The sequence below is a fragment of the Rhizophagus irregularis genome, chromosome 26 (assembly GCF_026210795.1).
Source record: "Rhizophagus irregularis chromosome 26, complete sequence".
NCBI lineage: Eukaryota > Fungi > Glomeromycota > Glomeromycetes > Glomerales > Glomeraceae > Rhizophagus > Rhizophagus irregularis.
Genome location: NC_089454.1, coordinates 1,992,002 through 2,018,373, shown reverse-complemented (window position 1 = coordinate 2,018,373; position 26,372 = coordinate 1,992,002). Strand labels below are relative to the sequence as shown.

Below are 26,372 nucleotides of genomic sequence, written 5' to 3'. Positions count from 1 at the left end.
TTAAGTATTATACGAGAGGTATTAAATCTAAATTTACCTTTAATGTAATAATAAAATTAAAAATAAATTTTTATTTAAGAATTAATTTAAAATTTACCTTTGATGAATTTTGCTATAATCTGCAATGTATTAAAAATTTTAAATTTTGTTCCAGTAAAATTTACCAGATGAATTTGTATTACGCAAAATATTTTTTATATATATTTTTTGTTTTTGCTTTTTCAGAAGTACTATTTCCAAAACAACTTGAATTTTTTTATTCTTTTTTGTTACTTTACTTTGCTAACTTTTCTTCTTTGGATAATGATAATTTAAATGGCTTTAGCCTTTTACTGTTTTATTCAATTATTTTCTTTTACTAAAATGATACTAATCAGTATTTCTTTTTTTCCATAATCTTTTTGTTTCCTTTTCTTCCCATTTGTTTCTTTTTCATTTTCTATATCATTCCTTCTATTTCTCATCATTTCTTTTGCTCCTGCCAATTTCTATTATCATTTTATACATATATTATTTTCCATTATCATTTTTGCTTTCATGCTAATTTTCATCATTATTTTTTACTCCTATGCTGAATTTTATTATCATTTTTACACCCATGTTATTTTCTGTAAATTTTGTCATCATTTCTATTCCAATATCAATTTTTATCATCACTTTCACTTCTATACCAATTTTTATCATCACTTCTACTCCTATATCAATTTTTATTATCACTTTTACTTCTATGCCAATTTCTGTCATCACTTTTATTCCCATGCTGATTTCAATCATCCATTTATTCCTTTCACTTTTATGCCAATTTTTGTCATTGTTTTTACTTTTATACTAATTTTTCATCATCACTTTCACTTCCATGCTGATTTCCATTATTATTTTCGCTCTCATGCCAATATCTTTTTTACTTTTACGTCATTTTTCATCATGCATTACTTTTGCATCCATTCTTTTTCATCATTCTTTTCACTTCTACATGGTTTTTTATCATCTACTTCACTTCCTATCTTTTACATTATTTTTTTTTCATTTTTTACTACCTATTTCTTCCCTTTAATTTTTGTTATTCGTTTCATTTCATTTTTTTTTTTATCATATATTTTATTTCTTTTTACTTATCTTTTATTATTCATTTTACTCTTTTGTTTATTGTGAAATTTTATAATAATACACATTATTATTAATTAATAATTTTAACTACCGTATATAGCGGGCTACAGTACCCTGGATATCTTGCAAAAATCGGGGTTTGACCCTGTACCTCCAGGTACTAAACAAAGCCTAAAAATTCCATTTTTTGCGAATATCTTACGATCTACCAGTCCAATTTGAATGATCTTTTTTTTATTTTGATGAGCTCAATGAAAGCTATCAAACAAAAAAAGATGGCTCAAATCTGATCACTGGATCACAAGATAATTGTAAAATATCCCCTCAGGTACTATACAATTCTATGAAATTTTTCAAGGGGGTATTATGCATGGGGGTACTATGGCCCGCGATATAGTACAGTACATTATAAAGGAGTGTATTGCAATAAGCAAAAATTAATAATATAATTTGAAATAAATGGTGATAGGAATAGTGTGTAGAGTTAATTAAAATTATATTAATTTCCTATAATTTAAAAGAAACTTTTTGTTAATAAAATTTTGCAAGTTTGTATTCAGTTTTATTTATTAAGAAATTTTTTTAAAAAAATTTGTAGTCACATGATATGTTGTATTTTACAATTTTATCTGGTGAAATTCACCTCTGGTAAAATATAATCTTTCAGTGAATTTCACCTTCAGTGAATGTTAAAATTATCCTTTATTTAAATAGATTGATATATTCTAAATTTCTATATTTTATTAACTATTTCTACTTTAAATTTATTATTTGAAAATATTGTTATTAGAAAAAATTTAAGGTGTGCAAAAATTATCTAAATATTGAATTAATTTATTATTAATTGATAAATTGAATATATTTAAGAATTAAATATTCTACTTAAAAAAAATTAAATTTATGATTAAAATGACAGATAAATTTGTATAATATATCATTATCTTTATATTTTTCATATTTTGTATTTAATAAAAATTTTACTAATTTCTGTAATTTATAAGACTAATTATATATTATTTTAGATTTAGAATCTAATAAACTAGCTAATAAAGTAAAATTTAGCAGAATATTCCAATATTTAAAAAGAGTATTATAAATTCCTTTTTTAATTAAATTAATTATAAAATTAATATTATTATTAGATAATAATAGTAAACATTCCATAAATTTATCTTTAATTTCCAAATATAAATTTTCTTTATTATTTTTTTCATTTAATTAATGATTAAATTAGTAATTATTATTAATATAATGTATCATAATATTTAAAAAAAATTTTTGACTTTCAAAAAACTGAATAGCACTTTCAATTGAAGTTAATATTTTAAATAATTTGTTAAATAATTTCCATTTAATATTAATATTATTAATTGTTAATAATTTTTTTTTTACTTTATAATTGGTTTTTAAACTAAATATAACTAATTCTTTTAACCATTTCCAGAAAGCTAATTTTAATTTCTAATATATTAGTATCTCTGTAATAATGGTTTATTTTTTTATATTAATTGTTATTTATATATTTTTATTATTTTATATAGAAGGAAATAATCCAATTTCATTAGCTATTCATTTTTCTTGTCCAATTATTTCTTTTTAAGCATCTTCTAACTTTTTTGTTTACTTAAGTAATTCAAAAAACTGTTTTAATTTTATATATCTTTAAAAATATAGTTTTATTTATTTAAATTCTTTAAGTATGTAAAGCTGAAAAGTATATATTAAGTTTACTACTCTACTTATACCATTTTATTTATTAATTGCCTTAACTATATTACTTTTATTATCTGTTACTACTATATTGCCTTCTTTTTAATTCCAAAACTTTTAACTTTTTTTAAATAATTTTATAAATATAAGTTCTAATATATGAATATAAAATTTTTCTAATATTTTAGACAAACAATTTTTATATTAAAGTAATATTATATTAATATTAGCTAAATTATAGAAGAAATATTAAATTATATATATATATACAAATTATAAGAGAATCTGCTTATTTATAAGATAAGTTACTTCCAAATTTAAGGTAAAAATCATATATAAAATTCTTTGCAGATCTTACTATAAAGGAAATTTTATGTTACATTGTTATGATTTTTTCCTTTTTTAGCTAATTAATCAATAGAATTTAATAAAAAAGTAAGGTAAAAATTATCAGTAAAAGGCCAATTTTCTATAGTAACCTTTATTATAAGTAAGCAGAATTCTGATTTAAGTCATTTAATAATAATCATTTATTGAATTAAAAAAGACTGAATTTCTTTTTTAGAAGGACTTTTGTATATTAGTTTTTTGCATCAAAAATAAAAAGGAATGAGAAAAATACTAAGTAATATATAATTTATAAGGATTATGATATTCATTATATAATATTTTAAAAGGTAGAAAGATTGGCAAAAATCTTTTAATAAAAAGTCATGGTGATTTAATTGGTTGCATTATATTTTACATGGAAGTATATGCCTAATAAAAATATTATATATGTTATAACCCTAATAATTTACTTGCATTGTTAATAATTAATTGACTAAGTTTCAAGTTCCAATAATATAGGATGCAAAAGCTTCTTTTATAAAGGTTTGATCTATAATCCAATTAATTCAGATTGATCTGATCATCTGAATTATCTGTATCTAATTATTTTTGATGGATTAATTTCTTGAACTATGTGGGCTTATCTCGTAATTTCTTAATGCTGGCCGAATTTATACTTCTGGCCGGGGAGGTGGAAAATTTGAGGTAAATTACCAGGTATGTGAAAACCTTCGAATTATTAAATATAAAATATATTCTAATCTAGAATGAGTTATTTTTTATTGATTTTCATCGCAGACATAAACATTTCTTCTAAATCAGCTTTTTTCATTCTATATTTAGATTAAATAAAAATTATTAAATAATATTTCTTTAATATAATTAATAACTATATTCTATTAGCTTACTTTGAAGAAATTTCTGACATAGTTTCCAATTCGGTAACTCCAGGATTGCTTCTTCCCAATCTTAGTTTGACTCGTTCTCCATAATGTTGTTCTTTTAGATCAAGTGGTTCGGTTTGTTCTGAACGAACAGTAATTGCCTGCCATCTCAAACTCTTTATAAATTAAAATAAAAGGTTAGTAAAAAAATAAATTAGATCTCACTAGTTTTACATACCTTAAGCCTTGATATATATTCATGCACTCTATCATTTAATCCTTCAACAATAATAATTCCAGGATATCCAGGTTTCGAAAATCCTTTCAATAAAACAACGAAAATATAATAATTGTGTATAAACTAAAATAAATATTAGTTGCATGAAAATCTAAATACCCCATAATCCTAATTCTTCAGCCCATTGACAAATATTCTTCCGTTTTTCCAAAGATAATAAATGATGTGTCCATATTAATATTCGCGAAAGTTGTAGAGATGCTTTTTCTTTTTCATTTTTATTGTCATCGTAGTCGGATAACGTATACTGCGAAAACTTTTCAGTCAAATATGATTTCGTATGTTGATAAAGTTCAAAGATACAGCATTCTTTAAAAATAATCAATTAAATTTTTTTATTATAAAAAAAAGAATAAAATAATTTTTGGAAGAAAATTTAAGAAACTTACCATCATTAGCATTTAATTCCTTGACTTTCATTTCAATTTCAAAATTAATTTCAGTCCACGTTTGTTTGTTGACATTGTCTGATGAAAAATAACATTCTGGTTGTACTTTAGGATATCTTAAAGGTAAAAATACATTAAGCCAACTGTTATTTATATCCAAAGATAATCGAAACCGAAATTGAGGAATTTCTTCGAGATTTCGTATTGTTGTTTGGTTTAAATTAAAATTATCTATAATTGACTATTTAAAAGAATTAGAAAATTGTGATATTCGATATTAATTATTGAACATATGAAAACTTTAACTTTGATAATTACTTTCCAACTTTCAATTTGATTTTCATCTCCTATCCACTGAAATTCATTATCAACAAACATTGCAATAAGTAAAGACAATTCTTCACATTGCAACTGTCTACTGGAATCCATTCTTGGATTTTATATAAACTGCGCTTACTATATTTATAGTAGAAGGGAAAATCAGGAAAAATATATGATTTGACAGGAAAGACGCATGATTTGACCAAAAAAAAAAAAATAGAAAACGCATGATTTAACAATGTACATAAATTACGATGAATTAGATGAATTATAAAAAATTCCATTTTTGGAAATACTCATTTATTCCAATCAGGAAATAAATATATAAATTGGTTCGATTGTAAAACTATATAAACTAAGAAACTAATCTATAAATAATTAATTGGCAAATAATTTAGTTGTTCGAGAATACTTAAATAAGTGTTATAGATAAATCTTAAATAGGAAGCTTGTTAAGCTTACTGATGCAATGGGATGAAGGGAAATAAGATAATTCTTAGCTTTATGCAACTTTACAATTTTAAAGTAAAAAATCCCTACTGGATTTTTTGGGCTAATGTTTCATCCTTCATTTGTTCTAAAAATGGAATTAAATTAGTTCCTCCAGTACCCTTGATAATCTCGATCGATTTAGTGGTGGTCGTTATGATCTCATTGTTCACTGATTTAGTGGTGGTCATTATGATCTCATTACTCACTGCAGTTATTTCATTATTACCTACTAAATCTAAGTAAATAAATAATAAATATATAATTCTCCTTCCCGAACGAATAACGAACGAATAATGAACGAAAACAAACAAATATGGATACATTACCTTTATCTACGGGGGGAGTCACTTCCTTCGCATTAAAATGTGGATCACCTCCCCTGCGTGCTTGTTTTATGATATAAAAATTTACAATATTTAAATGTGTTTTTCTAAAATCTTTCATTTGGTTCAAACATTCGTTATATGCTTTAATTAGATCATCAGCTTCATCAGTTTCGCGTAATAAACACGTGTCTTCGCTTTCATCTGATGAGGAAGTATTAACGCTCGAATCATAATTGGTGGTAGATATTATGTAATTTCGAATATCAGCTATTTTGGCAAGGTCCTCAAGAAATCTACGATGAGGACCTGGGATATTCTGTCGAATTCTATGAAGGTAAGGTTGTTGAGGTTCGGTATGTCCATTAGACACATATTGATGAATATCATGTGGTTGAGGGTAACCATTAGAACATGAGGTATAGCGGGGACAAGAAGAATTTGTATGCGGTTTAATACCGGTTGGATAGTGTTTTACACTAAGTGCAATATCAAGAGCTTGGATTAAGGCACTTTGACCTGCACTGCCTCCTATGTACCGTCGATAAATTGGATTCCCATTCTCATCGTTTCCATCTACTCCTTCATAAATTAGCCCTTTTGGTAAACGATCTTCATTTTCCCAACCGGAGAGGTATGGTCGTACCTTCCAGTAGAAGACATATGGATCACATTTCTTAAACATCTTTTGCAGGGTTTTGTTAATATCAAAAATGGTAGAACTGATATTTCTTAATTCATTAATCAATATTTCGTTATTACCATCATAAGTAGCCTGAATTGCAGCCATAATACTCGTAAGAGCGCGTCCTCCGAACCCTTCAATAGCAGTTGTAACTAGATAAAACCATGATTCATCCAACGTGTTTGAGAACGTAATTAATGTAGCTAGATTACTAAAGATAGAAAAATATATTTCAAATTTAATTAGAGAAGTTTCATCGGAATTCAACAATTTACCATAAATTTGATGAGTAAGATGTATAAATACTTTAATTTAAACGGTTCATCTGAAAATAGTAAGCTCCAATTCCAAGTCACTACTGCAGCATGATTAATTATTGGTGCGACATCGAGATATTTTGATACTTCTACCCAAGGTATAGCAATATTAGCTGGTAGCCTCTATATATAAGATAAAATTTTATTTTAATAGGATTAGATCGCGATAAAAAGCGAAAAAAACAAAGCAAATAATATCGAACTTTATTATTCTACGCACGTCTGAGACTGTTTCATATTTTCCCCACACATATCCGTGTGCTATAAAGGACAATACTAAGAAAGCACGACGATATTCTTCTGGAGTTTTTAGGCGATCAGTTTTCAAAATCGGCAGCTACATTTAGTTAAGAGATTGACATCGTATCATGATCAGCATGTAACCATCTCATCCATCTCATCGCATTTTTTGTGGATAAAGCAACTCCTAAATTCAAACTATAAGCGCGCATTCATTAATTCAATACTATACCCTTTTAACATATTCCCTTAGACGACCAGCCAACATCAAATTATGAAACATTGAAATTAAAGTTTCCCAGGGTTCATAATAAGAGTCAGGCAAACATTCTAATGGTGGAATAGAAGGAAGGAATCCAGTCGACGGACTTATGTCATAATCCTCAAGGCGGGGCACATTAAAAGTATTTTCGCTAATAAGTGGAGCACTGTGATTTGGAGCCATTATTAAAACAAAAAAAAGGGAGGTAGGAATACTAAGGGAATGATTAAAAGCTGTCGACTATGAAACTGACTACCTGATAGTTCGAGACTGATCTGATTTTGATTTGTAAAAAAAGATATCACAAAATTTTAACCTTGATTAGATAATGAATATATATAGTAAGTGGAGTTCTTAGAATTTCTTCATTTGTATATTGATCTGCAACACTGTAAAATGATTTGTAATATACAAAATCTTGACAATATAACTTTATTTCTATTTACGTTACCTGTTACATTTTGTTTTCGTTATGTTACGATTCTTATATTGTCTTCATTTTGTAACCAAAACGTAGCAAATCTGATGACCTCTTTTATTATATTCATTACATCATTACATTTTTTTTTTTTTGATTTTACTATGGAACAAAGTTTTCGTGTCTAATTAAAATAAATAATGGCTTAAACTCGAAAATATATATTGAATAATATTACCAAATTAAAAATAAATTCAAATGAGGAATTAAATCAATTTTTTTATTTACACATAAATTGGTTTTCTATGGCATGGCAGAAGCACAGCCGATAACCGATACATTCTGCGAGGAAACGAATGAAAAAAAAAATTCGTCAAGAATTTCCAAGAAATATGATTCAATCGAACAATTTTTAGGAACGACCAAAAGGAATTAAGTTGTATCTGAATTTGCCAAAATACTTTCGTAAAGTGCGAAAATTGCTCCAGTTCCAGCTCCCATGTAAATTAAGTTGTCAGGAATGAAATCACGAACATCCTCGGCCCAATCGAAATTAGAAACAGAGACCATGAAAATTGCATATTGGGCAACAGAGAAAGTTAGAGGACTGTATAAATTGCGATGTGGCTCGAAATTGAAGATATATGAAAACCCCAGTGGTAAGAGTACTAGATAAAATATGAAAGAAATCAATGGACGCCAGAATCGATGCCAGTCAATAAAAATAAAGATGTCTGGTACATGCAAATCATAGTTATAACTCTCTTCCGAGCCCAAGTTTGGGATAGGAATAGATGCAATCTTTTAGAAAGATATGTTAGCGGATGACATTAGTTTATAATAATTGCGCGATCTATTTCAGAAATTAAAACAAACATACCTTTAGACTCCATTCGATTGCACAATATAGGAACACTAAAAGTTCCAAACATGTAACGGCCTTACAAAATGTAGTGGAATTAGAGATATTCTAAAACAACAAAGTATTACCATTTTAATCAATAAACGAAAGTATAAAAGTTCTCTTAAACGTAAAAAAAAAAATATTTAGAAAAAAAAACATACTTTTCTTAATTGAATAAGAAAAGTATTAACTTTAAAAACATTATCACTTGGTAAGCCTCGTAGATTAACAGTTTCAGTTGTTTCTAATTCTGAAGTAGTCTGCGTGATGATAATATCCTGTTGGGATGATTCAAAAGTCAATTGATTGTTTATGTGTTTATTGAAAAGGTTTGTTCGTTTGATCACCTGTTTACTTTCATTCTCCGACGACACTGATTGATTTTCTTCATCTGAGGAACTTCTGTATAATTTTTTAATGAAAAAGAAAAATTAATTATTGAGACATAATGTGTGAGTTTTATATATCATAAATTAATACGAATTCGTTTACAAAGATACTAACCTTCCTCCATTAGGGGAAGACGGAATATTATCTCTTCGTGATTTTACTCTGATAGTACTTATACTTTTTTTACGGAATGAACGTCGCGGTGTTTTGCTTGAAGTGGATTCTGAAGTTTTATCGTTCGAAGCATTTTCTAAATGAATTCTGTTAAAATATAAAATAAGTAACGTTTATCAGATAAGCAACACCGCAATTGACCTGATAAATGATGAATACCTAATTCTCTCTTCAAGATCGCTACGTAAACCTTTCGTACTTAAGCCTAGATCTAAAGCGATTTCTAAAAGCGTATGAGAGATAACGTTGAGTTATAAAATTAATACTTATAGTAAAATAATTATCGTTACTTTTTCTGTGAACCCTCGAAACATAAATACCTTTTAACTCGTTTTTTCTTTTATTTCTTAGAGAGTCTGGTGTGATGGACATTTTTTTTGTTTTTAAGAAGTCTAGTTGTTAGAGAGAGAACTGCTGTTTGTTTTTGTTTATTTTGTTTATTTATGCAGAGCAAAATACAAAAATACTATTTCCGTATTAGTCTATTAGATCATAAAATCCACGTGACTTTGTTTGTTTATTAACCTGTATCAACCTTTTGGTTAATAAGAAATCTTAATTTGGCAAGTTGTAATCAAAAAAAATGATGATGATGTACTCCAGATATCGGATAAAAGCCTAATACGAATTTCGAACCAAATTCTGAGAACAAAAAGAATCAAAGATAAATATATAAGTTGTCATATAATAGTTATAAGACCATAGTCAAATACTTATTCTAGTAAAATGGAAGAGGAATCAAACTCATCGTCGGCTCCTAATAGGCCAACTATTGATATCACGACCAGTACTCAACCGGCGAGTCAAACACCGCGATCTACCACCCCAAATAATCCACCGGCTCGTAATGCTTCTCCCGTACCTCAAAGTTCGACTACTTCTAATAATATTATACCTGTAACGTCTACACGACGTCCCTCTATTTACGGGACTGGTGAAGATAGAATTGTTTTAGATATAGGCAGTCTTTACATTAAAGCTGGTTTTAGTGGAGAGTCAAGACCGAGACACATTGTACCCGTGTATGCTGGAAACATGAAAGTCCATTGGGATCCTGATTTCAACGGAAGTGGAGGAGTTGTAAAGGCATGTGGTGAAAGTTGCAGAGTAGTTGGTGAGGTGAGATATTTATGAAATTTAATGCTCTTTAATTCTAATGTAATAGTATTAATTAACGTATTACAGTTTGCAGAATTGTTTGATTTGGAAATCGGGAAATATCCTGATGGATTAGATGTTCTTTATGACCGGCTGGCACATTATCTAAGAGAAATTTATTTCAGGTTTGCTTTAAAGAATAATGGCTATTCGATTTGTTTGATTATAATATCTATAATTTTTTGTAAATTTGAATTAGGTACCTCTTAACTGACCCTAAACAACGCAAAGTTGTGTTATGTGAATCTCCCATGCTTCCTTTGAAATTAAAGCAATTAATTGCAAAAGTGTTATTTGAGAATTTACAGGTTTGTAGTATATATTTGATTTATAGGCTTATAAGCATTTATTAATTTTAATAATTAAATATAGGTACCATCAATATCTTTTGCACCATCTCACATGTTGGCGTTGTTGACAACGGGACGTACAACAGGTTTGGTGATAGATGTTGGGTATTTAGAAACTACTGTACTTCCGGTAAATATTACTTTTTTTATAATTTTAATTTTAGAGTTTGATAACATTTAATTGATTAATTTTATAGACATTTTCAGCTCGTCCCTTAACTCCTTACATTCGCACAACTCCATTAGCTGGTCGTGCATTGACGAAACGACTTAAAGAATTGTTATCAACTTTTGGAAGTATGATAATTCCTCCTTCTACTAAAGAGTCACCAGTCCATGCCAAATATTTGACACCTGCAGTACTTGAAGACATTAAAACTCGATTTATTTTCGTAAGTCCAATAATGGTTTCTGCGGCGTCAATTGGTATTGCCGAAAAAACATTAGTAGAAGATATGGAAAATAAATATGCTTCCGTCAGCTCGGCAACAAATGTATTGTATCCCATTACTATAAGTAAAAGTGGTCGAGAACGTCAAATTGGTACTTTAATCATTCCGGGCTGGATCAGAGAACGCTGTGCAGAAGTGCTATTTGAAGGAGATGAAGACGAATCCAGCGTGGTGGGATGTGCTTTAGAGTGTTTACTAAAGGTTAGTTGTATAGTAATTTTGAAGGGGTTCTTTTTAAATAATTTAATTAAATTTTAATTTATTATAATAGACACCAATCCATTTACGTCGCCCTCTTGCTTCAGCTATTCTTCTTGTTGGTGGTACAACTTTACTTCCAAATTTCCAATCTAGGTTTGGACAAGAATTACTTCGTGCTTTGCATACTGACAGAAGATTTAAATCTTTAAGTGGACTTGCGGATCATATTGAATTCTTAGAAGATAGCGGTAGTGGAAAAGTGTTTGTAGCAAATTGTCGGGCTTGGGTTGGTGGTATGTAACTTAGTTTAAAAGTTATAATTTGTAATTTAACATATTCAATCATCTTGTTTTTTTTTTCGATTCTACTTTTTAGGTTCATTAATTGGATCCCTTAAATCAACTGTAGTTGAAATAACAAGAGAAAAATATACTGGCCAAGTTCCAGATTGGACAACAGCCAATTTATCCAAATCAGATGATAATGATGAGTGAGAACGTAAAAGCGAGAGATCAATAACTGATTTGTATATAATAGTACCATAATACAAATGGTTAAAAAAGTCAGCCTGTTTCCAAGTGATTTATTTCAATGGCCGATTTACTCTATATTTACTTTTATCAACATATTTATTTTTTTTTTTGAAATTTTTGTATAATTTCTCTTTTAAACATTCGATTGCAAAACTTTATTAAATGATTCCAAATTTCCAACTTAATCCTATGCGGAATTACATTATGCATTCTATTACAACATCATTCTTATATTACAATAATAAAACCTACCTGGCTTAATATTTGTACAGCGCAGAATAATATAATTTAAGCAATTATTGTATATAAAATATAAATATGATCCTATTAATTGATTAAATATTTCGTAATATGTTTTCTGAATTTATTATTTCTTTAAATGAAATAAGGTTAAACATCATCATCTACATCCATGTCACCATTATCTGCACTTGAACCACTTCCTCTTCTCTGTTTTTGTCGGCTACGTGGTGAATAATCAGTATCTTCTTGTTTAATCCGAACTTCTGTATTACTTTCTTCTTTATGATCATGATCATGATCACAATGTTCAATCAAATATCTTCCTAAAAATTCACATGGATTTTGCGGTCTTTTTTTTTTAAAGAAAAGAAAATAAAAAATTAATAAATATTCTTCTAAAAAAGAATTAAATGAATATAATTATTCGAGAAATATAAATTAATTACCTTTCGCGAACCATTTTCTTCATTCCTGCTAATAAAGTAGGTACTACAGTTTTATTCAAATAATCTCTAACTGCAGTTGAAGAATGTGGATGCCGCACATTTAATCTCTGTATTTTGTCTCTTTCTTCGTCAACAACTTCACCAAATTGATCCTCAAATTTAAATGGCGATGGTTGGTCTTCTGAAGGTTCATCGCCAGTTATATCTACGTCAATTTCTTCACGCTTAATTGGGGATTGACTGTCTGCATTAAGAATGTCCTTTCAATAAAAAAAATGAGAACTAATTATTTAATTTAATTGAACGAAGTATCAAAATCGTGAAACAATTACCCGTATACTTCTCACTGCACCAACAGCACGTCGATTTTCATATTCATTAGTGCTTGTATCTGCCGGAGAAGAGTCTGTGTACGTCGAATTTTCCTGTTCGTCTCGTTCCAATAATGGTACATAAGTTGAATTATCAGTTTGTTTTGCTGAATATTGGGAAGTAGTTTTGAGCGTATCCGATTCTCTAGAATACATTTTTTTTAAAAAAAATATTTACAGGTTATAACGGAAAATTTTTTGAATAAAATTATATTTGGTTTATTGTAACCTTTAAGGTATACATTTAAACCCAAATTTCTGGTTCATTCTGAAAATGGTTAAACATTTTTTTTTATTTCTTATGTAATTTAAAATCAATAAGTAGATCGCTGATATCATCGATCTTAATTTCCGAAGAAAAAAAAAAATAATAATTTTTTTCGATATGTTCTCCTCGTCTCGTTATTTAATGAAGCCATTGCGTTTTTGCAAGGCTGAAACATCATTAATTTTAACAAAATTTCGTTATGAGTCTTTACATTGTCATAGTTTTATTTTAAATAAAAAAGGTTTAAATAATTTAATAATGAAACCACAATATAATTGTTATTCTTTGAACAAAAATGCAACAACACGAAATAATGAAGATACAATAACTACTCCTTCTGAACCTTCCGCGACTAAAAATGGCTTAACAAACTTTCCTCCTAAAGATGCTAAGAATAAAAATGAGCTTTTAACTGAACGAATATTTGAAATAACTAAAATGAAGATCAAAAATACACAACATGCACTTAATATTGCTTCTAAATCATTGAATGAGTTAACAGGTTATTCTGTAATCGAGAAATTGAAAGAAAAGGTGATTCAACAGGGTAACTTTTTTCCTTTACATTCAAATCTTCAATAATATATATGTATATATATAAATATATACATATAGTAAGATCATTAAAAAATTATAGATAAATTTGTATTAATGTTGTTCATTAAAAATTAATAAATGACATGTTAAATTATCATAGAAAAAGAATTTGTAGCTACACGTCAACGCCTCGCATCTGCCAAATTAGCTTATGAGGAAGCTGTTGCAAAACGATCCGCTACTCAACGAGAAATTAATGAACTTCTTCAACGGAAACATCAATGGTCTAACGATGATGTTATGAAGTTCACGGAACTTTATCGAAATGAACATTTGAATGAAAAAATGTTAACTGAAGCAAAAGAGGAACTTCATAAATATGAAAAACAAGTTGAAAAAGAATATACTGAATTATCTAAATCTATAATGATGCGTTACCATGAAGAACAGGTCTGGAGTGATAAAATTCGTAGCGCTTCAACATACGGTACAATTGCTCTTATGACACTCAACATTATTTTATTTATTTGTGTACAAACTATTTTCGAACCTCGTAAGAGACAAAAATTAGCTGAGAAATTTGAAGAATTGCTTATTAAGAAATTAGATAAGAATGAGGAGACAGGAATCTTTCAACAGTTATATCATAAATATGAAAGAATGGACGAAAAAATAAGTAAATTATTAACAGATAATAACTTATATCCTATTAAAAAACATAATGAATCTATTGTTGAATTTGAAACAAATCAAAATAATTTAGAAATTAGAACGGAAAATGAACTTATTGATTATGATAATTTATTAAAAGATAGTGAAAAGTCAATAATAGAAGAAGAGACTTATGACCCTAAAAATGATATTATACTCACCCGTGGAGAATTGGACAAGATAATAATTTTATCTACATTGATGGGTGCTGGTGCTGGCTGGCTATTAAGTTTTATATTTACTGAACGTTTTAATAGATGATTTAATATAATATAATTAAAATTACTAACCTATATATAAATTATAGGATAACTTTAATTATTATTATTATAAGATATATAATATATAATTATTATTATTATTAATGTGTAACAATATTAAATCAATCAAATCCATTGTCCGACATTTTCATGACATTAAACTAATAAGGCAATCATATGAGTGTTTAGACAGATATAGTAGTGAGAAAAAATTTATTAAATTTTGTGCCCTTATTATAAACGTGGGAATATAAAACTTTTATTTGAAATTTGAAGAATGAATGAATGCACTATAAGATAATATTTTATGTTCATCATGATTTATTGTGTAAATGTAGGTTTAATTAATTTTTCTCCACACGCGTTTCTCTCCTGAACAAACGAAAGATACATAATTTCATCTCAAACATATGAAAATATATGTTAATCAACAATCTATATATGTAAATTAAAACTTATTTGCTATTCTGTACGTGTTTTTGTGGTTGTGTTTCGTGCATATATTTTTGTAAGAAGTTCAATTTATGAGGAGATTTCACATTCTAGGCTAATATAGTTAAATCCGTTATCACATGCCTATCTCTACGTTTCTGCGCTATCATTCATCATTTTAATTTTTTATAGGTACTGTATTAATTATTTATAATACACACTTTTAACTTAACGTCTTTTAATAATTATTCTTGTTTTCATCTCAAATACTGACTCTTTAAAAGTGAATACTAATGTCTTCAGGCAATAATACAATAAATCCTTACCCAATAACTAATGGTACACCTAAGGAAGGTACCCGTACTCCAGTTGGCCAACGTTCTCAACCTCCTACCCCAACTTTTCCTCCGAGAAGCAATAGTGAACAGACTCTGAAAACTCAACTTTCTCATACTCCTTCTGTAAGAAAGAAAGGTGTGAAAGATTTTGAATTTGGTAAAACCCTTGGTGAAGGTTCATACTCTACGGTATGCTCTAAGAGACTAGTCTAACTTTCGAGTTCTTTTGTCATTTTAGATTTTTATTTATGTTATATAAAATTTTATTTAATTCTAATTTTAAGAATGTACCTATTTTTTATTTCTCTCTCTTTACCACTTTTATAGGTTGTTGCTGCTAGAGATCGTTCAAATAATCGTGAATATGCAGTAAAAATTCTTGATAAGAAGCATATAATCAAGGAAAAAAAAGTAAAATATGTTAACATTGAAAAGAATACGCTTAATAAAATGAATCATCCTGGAATTGTACGACTTTATTATACGTTTCAAGATCCCGATAGTTTATGTATCCTCTTGATATATCTTTAATTGATATGTCGCGTCGCTTTTTTGAAATTATTTTATTGTTCTTTAACTTTTAAACAATTAGATTTTGTATTGGATCACGCGAAAAATGGCGAACTTTTAACTTTCATTAAGAAGGTGATTAATATCATCATCATGATTATTATTTACATAATTTCTTCAATTATTAATGCATATTCTTTTCTTTAGCTCGGTTCTTTTGATATGGATTGTACTAAATTTTATGCTTCTCAAATTCTTTCAGCAATAGAATACATGCATTCTCAGGGTGTAATTCACAGGTAACGAATATTTTATTTATTAACGTAAAATTATTTTGATTTGTGAATGTTTTTTCTTTATTTGTAACTGGTGATTTTATTTGGCAGAGATCTTAAGCCCGAGAAGTAAGTATGATCTTTCATAATATAATTTATAAGAAATTAGTTTGTTAATTCATCTTAAATAATCATTTAATATATTTATTTTATTAAAGCATATTATTAGATGAAAAAATGCACGTCAAAGTCACCGATTTTGGTACAGCAAAAATATTAGAACAAAACGCTGAAGGTGAAGAAGGTTAGTATATATCTAATCAAGTTTTGTTTTCTATAAATAGAATAAATTGCTTATTTTTATTTTTCATTATCCATATTATAGACGATAGGGCAAATTCCTTTGTCGGTACCGCAGAGTATGTTAGTCCTGAACTATTAAAGGAAAAAGCAGCATGTAAAAGGTTTGTATAAAAAGTAATTAATTATTTATTTATTTGCTTATTTTATCCCATTAACATAGCATTTTTTAAAACTTGAATGCAACAGTTCAGACTTTTGGGCTCTCGGTTGTATTATATATCAATTGATAGCGGGACGTCCACCATTTAAAGGTGCTAATGAATATAGGACTTTTCAAAAGATTGTCAATTTAGAATACTCGTTTCCTGATGGGTTCCCTCCGGTTGCACGAGATTTAGTTCAGAAATTATTGGTAAATATATTATTAGCTGAACATTTTTTTATTATGTAAATATATTAATAATATTTATCATTACTTTTTTTTTTCAATAAGGTACTGAACCCATCAGAACGACTTGGTTCTGGTGGTAAAGCTGGTGTTGAACGACTAAAGGCTCATCCTTTCTTCCAGGGTATAGATTGGGATACATTATGGCAACAGCCTGCACCGAATTTACTTCCATACCTTCCACCAAATCCAAAGCATAATGACCCAGAGTTTCGAACGCCTACAAATGCATATTTACCCAAACTTTCCGATAATAGTGAAGTTAATGGTAGTCCAATCGCTACTGGTCTCAGACAAAATGATCCATTTAGATTAGAAAGTTGGGCAGGTGGAGACGATTCTTCAGATAAAGTAGATCCTGAAAAAGTTAAGAAGTTGGAAGAACAAAAGAGAACATCTGCTCAGTGGTAAGATTTAACACTACAATTATATCGTTTCTCTTTTCTTGTAATTATGAAAATTTCTCTTATTTTATTTGCATATTCAAAAAAAAGGCTTCCATTTATTCTTAAATCCGAACTGATCATTAAAACGGGTCCAATTAATAAGCGCAAAGGATTTTTTTCCAAAAAAAGAACACTGATTTTGACCGATTTTCCTAGATTAATATATGTTGATCAGGAAAAAAATTCACAAAAAGGAGAAATATACTGGAGCTCAAGGATGGTGGTTGAGTTAAAAAATAAAAGGAATTTCTTTATTCATACAGTATGTATATTTCTTATAATTTTTAATGATTCGGAATGACTATAATTTATTTCAACTTCTAATTATTTTATCTACTGATTATTTTTTTATAGCCTCGAAAAACATATTATTTCGAAGATCCTAATAACGCAGCTCACGAATGGGTTACCAAAATAAATGAATTACTGGTGGCTAATTATGGTGAAATGTTTTAAGAGTGAAAAAATCCTAAGGATAAAAAAGGAAACTCTTCTCTGTATATTAGTAACTTTTTATTTATTTACTTATTGCTTATAAGTTATTATACCTGGATGTATACTGAAGCATTAATAGACGAAAGACGTGATTTTCCATGAATGCCAGGCGTATATTATTTATTCTGATAGTTATTTCATTATTTTATTATCTTTCTTTAAGATATATGTGTGTGTATATATAATAGCATTTTTTTCTTTGAAAATTCGCACTTCATAATTACAAAAATACAAAATACATATAGCATGCATCTTTAGTCTTTAAATTTTTTTTTTCTTTTTAAGAAAAAAATTCGGTGATATTTTAAATTGGTAAATAAAACTTTTTTTTACTACAATACATTTTCAATTATTGTATGTAACTTGATTGCACATAACTTTCATCATTAAAAACTCTTTCCTTGTATAAACATTGATTAACTTTCTCAATATAAAGCACAAAAAATATATCTCACAATTACATTTCGATTTAATTAAACTTTATTTGATTCATTTTTCATTTTAAGAAATATGAAATTGGTTTATTGAATGAATGATAACTTGTAATTTAAATGTTGAGTTTAGTGCGACGCCAGTGGCGACGTTTAGCGTTATATCTACATTAATTAAAACAATTTAATTGATAAATCTTAATATTATTTGTTCAAAAAAAAAAAAAATAAATTATGCTTACCGAATCGTGTTCCCAGTACGAAGACGAATCCATTGAGGAATTGGACGATTCTGTTTTTGTTTTTTACCAAGAACTCGTTTAATTCTGTAAGTTTTGTGGGAAGGCTAATACAATTAATTAAATGAATAGTTAAAAAAAGATATCCATTCTTTCGATTGATTTAATTAATTAACGTCAAAATTTTCTTGAAAAGCATAGATTAATCAACCACTAACTATAAATATCTTCTTAAACAGTACTTTTATTTTGGTTAATACCAAAATAGACCTAAAATTTCATCCTGACATTTGATCAAATTTTTTCAGATAAAAAAATAACCAACTCTCCCAAATTTCCAAACTCTTATGACCAACATGATCAACCCAATAAAAAAAAAATATAATAATAAAAGTACCATGATCAAAACAAGTTTTTTCAATAACCTCTTGTTTATACACCAGCGGAAAAGGAGGAGGAAAAAAATTTTTTTCTTTTACAATCGTCGATTTATTGGATGCGATGATTCATGTGACTTGAAATTAGAAAATAAAAGCTGCGCCAATGAATAAAAATTCAGCTGCGTGTAAATCACTTTATAGCCTTACTTTTTATAGTCAATAGTCAATGAGGCTAGTTAATGAAAGCTACGCTTTGTCAACTTACGGATATTCCTAACTTTTAAATATATATTACGATAGATCCTCTAAATAAACCTATAAAATTGAAATTTTGAGATGGGCTTGTTACATTAATTTCTATTTGTCTACTTTATCAAATGCCTTTATCAATCGTGGTTAACCCCGAATAGATATTTGGATATTTGGATCATCTGATCATCCTTTTATCATTGCTTTATCATTTCTTTCAGGATAACTATATTTTAAGGAATATTTAATGTTTATTTATTTCGGCAAATTCCTTCCTTCGTTCACGTGTCAAACTATTTAATGTTTTCAAAAATTTGATTACAGATGAACTTTTGATTTATTTCAAGTTTTTACAAAATAGGCAATTTGTTTTATTTTCACTTTGCTAAAAAAGTAATCGAATATATTGATAAGAAAGATTAATTCTAAAGTAGCACAAGATCGTGTCACCTAAAAAAAGAATATAAATCCCTAACATTTTTCACAAAAAAATGCAAACCCTCGTGAACCATCCTTAAAGTTAAAAAAATGGATTCTCAAATTACTACTAACCTCGAATGGTTGGCTACTTTGAGTATTGATAGATCCGTTAAAAATGTGCGTAAAACCTCAATCATCTGCACTATTGGTACGTTATTTCTTGACATTACTGTATTTACCTACTCTTTTTTTTTTTGTGTTGTTTATAAATTTCCCTTTTTATTCTTTTGTGATATAGGACCAAAAACCAATAGCATTGATATGATTACATCTTTACGTGAAACCGGAATGAACATTGTCCGAATGAATTTTTCACATGGTTCTTATGATGTGAGTATCCTTGCATGTTTGCATGGTTTCGAACCCTTCAATTCGTTGATCAGTCCATCTTTATATTATATTCACGTATTAGTACCATAAATCCGTTATCGACAATACACGTGAAAGTGTAAAACGTAAGCTTAATTTATAAATTATTTTATTATTTGATTATTAACCAATCAATTCGCTAATATAATCCTTTTATGTAGTGCATCCCGGTAGACCTATAGCAATTGCTCTTGACACGGTAAATCGACGTTACAAAATTGTACGATCATTTGTTTCTCTCCTCGAGTAATTCACCGGGTGTTAATTCTTTTTACCTGTGGATTATTGAGAAACAAAATGATTCGTATACGTAAATTAAAATCTTTCATGAAACGTAAAATCATTCTTTTTGAACTAAACATTTTATATTTACAGAAAGGACCAGAAATTCGGACTGGTATTATGCGCGATGATGTTGAGCTTCCTATTTCTGCAGGACATGAAATGACTTTTAGTACAAATGATGATTACGCAGAATGCTGTGACTTAAAAGTAATGTATGTCGATTATAAAAATCTTCCAAAAGTAATCGGTGTAGGGAAACTAATCTATGTGGATGATGGCGTACTTTCATTTGAAGTACTTAAAGTTCATGAAGATCATGTTGAAGTAAAAGCATTGAATAATGGTAAACTATGTAGTAAAAAGGGCGTTAACTTACCTGAAACTGATGTGGATTTACCCGCAGTTTCCGAAAAAGATAAGAAAGATTTATTATTTGGGGTAGAAAATGATGTTGATATGATATTCGCATCATTCATTCGTAGTGGACAAGATGTTCGTGATATTAGAGAAATTTTAGGAGAAAATGGAAAAAACATTAAAATTATTTCAAAAATTGAGAATCAACAAGGTGTGAATAATTTTGATGATATTCTTAAAGAATCTGATGGTATAATGGTAGCTCGTGGTGACTTAGGCATTGAAATTCCTGCTTCTCATGTTTTTGTCGCTCAAAAAAAGATTATCGCTAAATGTAATATCGCTGGAAAACCTGTTGTTTGGTAATTCTTTTTTTTATTTTATAAGTAGAGAAAATTCTTTTTTTTTTATGAATTGCTATTATTACTACTCATATTAACGTGATCTTATTTGAATTTAGTGCTACGCAAATGCTCGAGTCCATGACTGTAAGATTCAAATTTTATTAATTTAATTGCAATAATTGCTGTTTCTTATTTTTTTAATAATTGATGTATTGATTTAGTTCAATCCAAGACCTACTCGAGCTGAAGTTAGTGATGTTGCTAATGCTGTGCTTGATGGTGCTGATTGTGTCATGCTTTCCGGTGAAACTGCAAAGGGATCTTATCCTATCGAAGCTGGTAAGTCATAGTTAATTAAAACATATCTAATCATGGATAATTCGTTATTTAACCTTTTATAAATTATTTAAAGTGAAAATGATGCATGAAACATGTGTCATCGCAGAGTCAGTAGTTTGTTATCCTCCTCTCTATCAAGAATTAAAACGATCAACACTGTTGCCAACAGAAACGACTGAAACAGTGGCATCAGCTGCAGTATCAGCTGCACTTGAACAACAAGCTGGATGTATTTTAGTATTATCGACAAGTGGTAATACTGCAAGACTTATATCTAAATATCGTCCAAGATGTTCAATTGTTACAGTGACAAGAAATGAAAAAACTGCAAGACATATTCATCTTTATAGGGGTTGTTATCCATTTATTTATGATAAACCTAGAAATGAAGATTGGCAAATAGATGTTGAAAATAGAATTAGTTGGGGTATAAATCGTGCTGTTGAACTTGGTATACTTAAAAGCGGTGATACAGTTATTGCTATTCAAGGTTGGAAAGGAGGTATATATTATTTATATTATTTGAATTGTGAAAAATTTTTTTTTTTTCCTTTCGCTAACAGAATTTAATTTCGTTTTAGGTCTTGGAAACACCAATACAATACGTATTTTAGCCGCTCCATAAATTTAGCTGTCAACGTCTTTTTTTACATACATTATATAACATCTTTTATTTTCTTATATGCTTTATTCTTTGGCACTGAACATTATATTTTTTTTTATGTTTAAATAAAACTTTTTATCAAATTAATTAAGAATACACACGAATGATAATATAAAAAGTCTTTCAATACAATTAAAATACACGACTAAATTATTGCATTTAACTAATTTTTATTTATAAAAATAATTGACATCGAGTTTGTTTAATTACAAATGCTATCGAGAAAAACATGAATTAAAACCCCATTCACTTTCTTCCTTTTCTGCTATTAATGGAGCCTAAGAATGATTTACAAAATGAATTTAGCCAGAGAAAATATGTAATAATTTTATTGTAAGAAAAATGTCGCTTTACCTTCAACATTCGTAGTTCACTTGAAACTTTATCTATTTGCCTTTCATTTTCTTTGGCTGAAAAAAGCATAATACACAATCAGTTTATATGTGCAAGAATATGAATTGAACGTTAACCGTACCTATATTCATTAAACGGTACTCCCGATCATCATATGGGGCATATTTCAATATTTGTTTTTCCAATCCTTTAAGCTGTTTTCTCAACGTAGCGATGTCATTGGAAAATCCTTCAAAATCGTAATTCCGTCGCTTTTTCATATTATTGTAACTATATAAAATAATATTAAAGCATTTGTTCATAAAATATATATTATACGAAAATTAATATATACTTATTCGTAAGCGTTTCAACTTTTTTTTGAAGTATTTGAATTTTACGGTTTGAAGATTCCTCATATTGTTCTTTCTCAAACTAGAAAAATATTTTACTTTAATATAAAAATACAGAAAAAGAAAAAAAAAAATTTTTCTTTTACGAATGAATTGACTCACTTTTATCGATCTAAGTTCTCCTTCATATTGATCATTTTGCCATTTGAGTTCACTAATTAATGAATCATATTTTGTGACAATTTTCGATTCGATTTCCTATAGTATGAAGTGATTTAATAACAGCTGAACCATTATGTGAATTCATAATAAACAATTACCAATTCAATTGCATCATTTTTTTCTTTCTCTTCGTGGTATTTAACTTTTAAATCGCCAAATTCTTGTAATAAAGAAGCTAATTCTTCATTAATTCTTCGTTCTTCTGTCATCTTATCTTTTTTAAGCTGAAGTATTTCTACAAAATATAAATTTATACGTTATGTTAATTCGAATTAACATTAAAAAACCTAGCACACGTATAAACAACCCTTTATGTTTTCGCGAAATACATTTTCCATTCGTTGAATTTTATTTGTCAATTCTTGTATTTTGTCAGCATCCCGCTGACGCCGTCTAGTTTCTTCCTCTATACAAGCCTGATAATTCAACTTTAAATTTTCTACAATTTCATCATACCCATACCTCTTGGAAATCAAAAATATATCAGTTAAATATAAAATAAACTGTAACAAATACAAATCTGCCATTAAAACAAACCTGTTCTTCAAGTTGGGACTGCAACGATTTCACCATCAGTTTTAACGATTCTATCTCATTGTCCCGTGGATCTTTTACCCTAGAATCCTAAATGACTATAGTATTATAAAAAAATATATACCTACAAGCATAATATACTATAAATGTGACAGTAATATACTTGAGATTCTTTCGAACTTATTGAATGATCATCCTGTTTTAATGGTCCAGTAATTGATAGTAAATAATGAATTTTCCTACGATCTTGTAATTCCTGGACTATTCAATTAAAATAAATGGGAATGCAAATTTTTAGAATCCTCAATATAACGCGTCCAATTTTCGCATTTCACACCTCTTAATTCGTCATTTTCGGCAACTACTTTCATGAAACGTTTTCGTTCTTCTGTTAAGAATAATTGCGTGTCGTTAAGGTCTTTTTGTAAATCCGCAATCTCTTGCAAACGTTGCTGAAGATCCCACGCCAGTTTATAATGCTCTTCATGAGCTATTTTACATTTGTCAAACGCGTCAATCGCGTCCTTATATTCTTGTTCTGCTGTCTCTAAAAGTTTTAATTTGTATCAAAACGCGAACTAATGTTTTGAACATTTAAATTAATTGAACAAAGTGTAGAATTACCGCATCTCTCCTGGTAATAACGCAAAAGATTTTCGGAAAGAGGAAGTTTCTTGATTTCAATTTTAGGATCAAGCATGATTATATATTTTTGTAGTTGAAGAATTGAATTTATGGGTGTCGATCATCAATTTATATTGCAGGTCAAATTCCTTAATTAAACTAACAAATTCATATGAAGATGACTAACGATGAAAACAAAACACCAATTAAAGAAATATATCGTTGCACGGTTACAGTTCGTGACTTTTTTTCTGTCACGGGAAAATCTTCCAGAAGTCCAGATTTAAATAATACCATAAACCGCCCTTTTACAAATTATTTTCATTCATGTAGCATTTAGATTTCAAAATACTGTTTAAGCTTTTATCGGAAACTTCTTTCACTGTTCTTTTTTAAATTTCAAAAAAAACATGGGCTTGCTTAACCTAGAAGAACAACTTGTGTTTTATGCACAATATCATAGGCATAAGGTTAATGTTTTGATTCATATTGGTAATTTATTTTTTTTTTTCTTTTATTTTATGTAAAGGTTTTATTGTATACATTAACCTTAAACTTTGTCTTTATATAGTTTGTGTTCCTCTCATTTTTTGGAGTGCTTTAGTATGGGCTGCAAACACGGGACCATTACTTTCTTATGAAGAAGATTCTTTATGGAGACTTACCCCATTTGTACCAAACCTATCACTATTTTCAGTACTCTTTTATATTAGTTATTACATATTATTAGAACCTGTAGCTGGGGTGAGTAGATCGTTTATATATTAAAATATATATATACAATTTTTTGTAATTAATAAATAATAAATACTTTTTAAAAAAAATGATTTCTTGATGAGAATCAACGTAAGAATATATTTAGTTTTATGGGAAAAATAATTTTTTTTTTAAAAAAAAAAAGAATATTTTTCAAAAAGTCTTTTTTTTTTATTTTAACATGATTCGATTTTATTAAATATATCAATTAATCAAAAAAAATTTTTTTTTGTGTTTATATATAGGCACTTTATGCTCCAATACTTTTGTATATGGCATATAATGCCACTAATTTTGCCACAGATTATTCTGATCATAACACTCTTGCTGGAATCGTTCAAGTTTCTTCATGGATTATGCAATTTATTGGTCATGGATTTGCTGAAAAGAGAAGTCCAGCTTTGAAAGATAATTTATCTCAAGGTACGCGTTAATTTACACTTCATAGATTTTTCTTATAGAATGATTTATTCATCTAAATTATATATTTCGTTATAAAAATAGCTATTCTTCTTGCGCCATTATTTATTTGGTTGGAAATATTATTCAGTATTGGATATCGTTCTGGTCTTCAGAAAAGGGTAGATAAGAGTGTTCAATTAGCTATTGATGAGTGGAAAAGAGAGAAAGAATCAAAGAAAAAGCAAGGACAAAAAGCAGAATAAATTTCTTTTACTAAAAAATTTTTTTTTGTGAGCTTTTTTCCATTTTCTTATTACTTTAGAAATTTATGTATACACACACCAACATATATATATAATTGCTTTGAATACACACTATGTTATTAATTATTATCATGTAACTTGTTTTATTATATATGTATATAAATATATATACATACTTTAAAATAAAACAAAAAAAAAAAGTTTTACAACCCTTTAATTGGTGGAATTTTATTATTCGATCTATTTGCAATTTTTTTTTTTGATGTTTTGGATTCTACTTTAACGAAAAAAGAATCAGACAATTAAGGCAAGTTGGGAATTACAAGATAATGGCATTAAAACGAAATGGAAAAATATTGCATGTTTAAATTTCATCTATCTACAAAAGTACTCAATAACTAGCTTCAAATAAAAAACGTCACTTCATTTTTACTTTCAAAAATATTATAAACATTATTTTTTTATTTTTACTTTTGTCTTCAAATAATTTTATTCTAATTAAAGATCAGCAGTTCTTAAAGTTGGAATATTATAAATGCATTTATAAAACTATCATCAAAAGTAAGATTTAATTCAATAATTTACTAATAATACTTACTAAAAATCATGGATAAACTAATTCTATTTATTTATTAAAAATATGCAAATGTTAATATTTTTTTTTAAAAAAAAAGAAATTTATACAGATTAATTAAAAGAAATAAGTTTAAATAATACTGTAAAAAAT

General features: G+C 27.9%; 10 protein-coding genes across 10 annotated transcripts; 5 read left to right on the top strand and 5 right to left on the bottom strand.

Moving 5' to 3' along the window:
- Positions 1–3,499: 3,499 nt before the first annotated feature.
- On the bottom strand, positions 3,500–5,147 carry OCT59_017639 (uncharacterized protein; the record flags this gene model as incomplete). Its single annotated transcript, XM_025314591.2, has 6 exons — positions 3,500–3,980; positions 4,056–4,207; positions 4,270–4,352; positions 4,429–4,638; positions 4,719–4,959; positions 5,037–5,147. 6 exons carry the CDS (start codon positions 5,145–5,147, stop codon positions 3,920–3,922), a joined length of 858 nt encoding a protein of 285 aa, XP_025184766.1. The 3' UTR covers positions 3,500–3,919.
- A 156-nt stretch (positions 5,148–5,303) lies between these two features.
- OCT59_017638 (uncharacterized protein) lies at positions 5,304–7,541 on the bottom strand (the record flags this gene model as incomplete). The annotated part of the gene is made up of 7 exons (XM_066137622.1): positions 5,304–5,766; positions 5,858–6,539; positions 6,617–6,629; positions 6,703–6,750; positions 6,846–6,979; positions 7,077–7,193; positions 7,329–7,541. The coding sequence occupies 7 exons, from the start codon at positions 7,539–7,541 to the stop codon at positions 5,576–5,578; spliced, it is 1,398 nt and encodes a 465-aa protein (XP_066004181.1). The 3' UTR covers positions 5,304–5,575.
- Positions 7,542–8,026: 485 nt separating this feature from the next.
- Positions 8,027–9,659, bottom strand: OCT59_017637 (uncharacterized protein). The gene is made up of 7 exons (XM_025314590.2): positions 9,565–9,659; positions 9,404–9,467; positions 9,185–9,331; positions 9,028–9,082; positions 8,842–8,958; positions 8,657–8,746; positions 8,027–8,577 (listed from the first exon to the last, which is right to left on the bottom strand). Exons 1-7 carry the CDS (start codon positions 9,614–9,616, stop codon positions 8,209–8,211), a joined length of 894 nt encoding a protein of 297 aa, XP_025184764.1. The 5' UTR covers positions 9,617–9,659; the 3' UTR covers positions 8,027–8,208.
- Positions 9,660–9,845: 186 nt separating this feature from the next.
- Positions 9,846–12,213, top strand: OCT59_017636 (uncharacterized protein). Its single transcript, XM_025314589.2, has 7 exons — positions 9,846–10,363; positions 10,430–10,527; positions 10,602–10,710; positions 10,775–10,882; positions 10,950–11,405; positions 11,476–11,698; positions 11,781–12,213. The coding sequence occupies exons 1-7, from the start codon at positions 9,971–9,973 to the stop codon at positions 11,897–11,899; spliced, it is 1,506 nt and encodes a 501-aa protein (XP_025184763.2). The 5' UTR covers positions 9,846–9,970; the 3' UTR covers positions 11,900–12,213.
- OCT59_017635 (uncharacterized protein) lies at positions 12,067–13,176 on the bottom strand. The gene is made up of 3 exons (XM_066137620.1): positions 12,960–13,176; positions 12,628–12,887; positions 12,067–12,530 (listed from the first exon to the last, which is right to left on the bottom strand). The coding sequence occupies exons 1-3, from the start codon at positions 13,152–13,154 to the stop codon at positions 12,329–12,331; spliced, it is 657 nt and encodes a 218-aa protein (XP_066004180.1). The 5' UTR covers positions 13,155–13,176; the 3' UTR covers positions 12,067–12,328.
- Positions 13,177–13,383: 207 nt separating this feature from the next.
- OCT59_017634 (uncharacterized protein) lies at positions 13,384–15,054 on the top strand (the record flags this gene model as incomplete). Its single annotated transcript, XM_025324696.2, has 2 exons — positions 13,384–13,813; positions 13,964–15,054. The coding sequence occupies 2 exons, from the start codon at positions 13,384–13,386 to the stop codon at positions 14,773–14,775; spliced, it is 1,242 nt and encodes a 413-aa protein (XP_025184761.1). The 3' UTR covers positions 14,776–15,054.
- A 445-nt stretch (positions 15,055–15,499) lies between these two features.
- OCT59_017633 (uncharacterized protein) lies at positions 15,500–17,982 on the top strand (the record flags this gene model as incomplete). The annotated part of the gene is made up of 11 exons (XM_025314588.2): positions 15,500–15,733; positions 15,872–16,052; positions 16,137–16,189; positions 16,262–16,353; positions 16,441–16,458; positions 16,548–16,633; positions 16,715–16,793; positions 16,879–17,044; positions 17,126–17,487; positions 17,575–17,788; positions 17,881–17,982. The coding sequence occupies 11 exons, from the start codon at positions 15,500–15,502 to the stop codon at positions 17,980–17,982; spliced, it is 1,587 nt and encodes a 528-aa protein (XP_025184760.1).
- A 1,837-nt stretch (positions 17,983–19,819) lies between these two features.
- Positions 19,820–22,255, top strand: OCT59_017632 (Pyruvate kinase). The gene is made up of 9 exons (XM_025314586.2): positions 19,820–19,948; positions 20,039–20,130; positions 20,213–20,255; positions 20,331–20,368; positions 20,545–21,173; positions 21,272–21,299; positions 21,377–21,494; positions 21,568–21,996; positions 22,076–22,255. Exons 1-9 carry the CDS (start codon positions 19,849–19,851, stop codon positions 22,117–22,119), a joined length of 1,521 nt encoding a protein of 506 aa, XP_025184758.1. The 5' UTR covers positions 19,820–19,848; the 3' UTR covers positions 22,120–22,255.
- Positions 22,256–22,311: 56 nt separating this feature from the next.
- On the bottom strand, positions 22,312–24,320 carry OCT59_017631 (uncharacterized protein). Its single transcript, XM_025314585.2, has 11 exons — positions 24,225–24,320; positions 23,938–24,147; positions 23,764–23,861; positions 23,604–23,690; positions 23,374–23,530; positions 23,165–23,301; positions 23,007–23,102; positions 22,847–22,926; positions 22,634–22,782; positions 22,513–22,568; positions 22,312–22,436 (listed from the first exon to the last, which is right to left on the bottom strand). The coding sequence occupies exons 1-11, from the start codon at positions 24,298–24,300 to the stop codon at positions 22,374–22,376; spliced, it is 1,209 nt and encodes a 402-aa protein (XP_025184757.2). The 5' UTR covers positions 24,301–24,320; the 3' UTR covers positions 22,312–22,373.
- A 215-nt stretch (positions 24,321–24,535) lies between these two features.
- On the top strand, positions 24,536–26,083 carry OCT59_017630 (uncharacterized protein). Its single transcript, XM_025314584.2, has 4 exons — positions 24,536–24,716; positions 24,796–24,968; positions 25,226–25,403; positions 25,485–26,083. The coding sequence occupies exons 1-4, from the start codon at positions 24,635–24,637 to the stop codon at positions 25,643–25,645; spliced, it is 594 nt and encodes a 197-aa protein (XP_025184756.1). The 5' UTR covers positions 24,536–24,634; the 3' UTR covers positions 25,646–26,083.
- The last annotated feature ends 289 nt before the right edge of the window (positions 26,084–26,372 follow it).

Bases quoted from the DNA above. Each gene is read 5' to 3' on its own strand.
- OCT59_017637 (XM_025314590.2), bottom strand. From the start codon at position 9,616: ATGTCCATCACACCAGACTCTCTAAGAAATAAAAGAAAAAACGAGTTA. The intron at 9,468-9,564 runs GTATTTATGTTT...ATACGCTTTTAG, and splicing joins AAGAAAAAACGAGTTAAAAG to AAATCGCTTTAGATCTAGGC. The intron at 9,083-9,184 runs GTTAGTATCTTT...AAAATTATACAG, and splicing joins TCTTCCCCTAATGGAGGAAG to AAGTTCCTCAGATGAAGAAA.
- OCT59_017636 (XM_025314589.2), top strand. From the start codon at position 9,971: ATGGAAGAGGAATCAAACTCATCGTCGGCTCCTAATAGGCCAACTATT. The intron at 11,406-11,475 runs GTTAGTTGTATA...TTATTATAATAG, and splicing joins CTTTAGAGTGTTTACTAAAG to ACACCAATCCATTTACGTCG. The intron at 11,699-11,780 runs GTATGTAACTTA...TCTACTTTTTAG, and splicing joins TTGTCGGGCTTGGGTTGGTG to GTTCATTAATTGGATCCCTT.
- OCT59_017635 (XM_066137620.1), bottom strand. From the start codon at position 13,154: ATGTATTCTAGAGAATCGGATACGCTCAAAACTACTTCCCAATATTCA. The intron at 12,888-12,959 runs GTAATTGTTTCA...TTTTATTGAAAG, and splicing joins GTGCAGTGAGAAGTATACGG to GACATTCTTAATGCAGACAG. The intron at 12,531-12,627 runs GTAATTAATTTA...TAAAAAAAAAAG, and splicing joins AAGAAAATGGTTCGCGAAAG to ACCGCAAAATCCATGTGAAT.
- OCT59_017632 (XM_025314586.2), top strand. From the start codon at position 19,849: ATGGATTCTCAAATTACTACTAACCTCGAATGGTTGGCTACTTTGAGT. The intron at 20,369-20,544 runs GTAAATCGACGT...TTATATTTACAG, and splicing joins TAGCAATTGCTCTTGACACG to AAAGGACCAGAAATTCGGAC. The intron at 21,300-21,376 runs GTAAGATTCAAA...GTATTGATTTAG, and splicing joins AAATGCTCGAGTCCATGACT to TTCAATCCAAGACCTACTCG.
- OCT59_017631 (XM_025314585.2), bottom strand. From the start codon at position 24,300: ATGCTTGATCCTAAAATTGAAATCAAGAAACTTCCTCTTTCCGAAAAT. The intron at 23,531-23,603 runs GTTTGTTTTAAT...TTGATTTCCAAG, and splicing joins AGTCCCAACTTGAAGAACAG to AGGTATGGGTATGATGAAAT. The intron at 22,783-22,846 runs GTATATATTAAT...TATTTTATATAG, and splicing joins GTTGAAACGCTTACGAATAA to TTACAATAATATGAAAAAGC.
- OCT59_017630 (XM_025314584.2), top strand. From the start codon at position 24,635: ATGGGCTTGCTTAACCTAGAAGAACAACTTGTGTTTTATGCACAATAT. The intron at 24,717-24,795 runs GTAATTTATTTT...GTCTTTATATAG, and splicing joins TAATGTTTTGATTCATATTG to TTTGTGTTCCTCTCATTTTT. The intron at 24,969-25,225 runs GTGAGTAGATCG...GTTTATATATAG, and splicing joins TATTAGAACCTGTAGCTGGG to GCACTTTATGCTCCAATACT.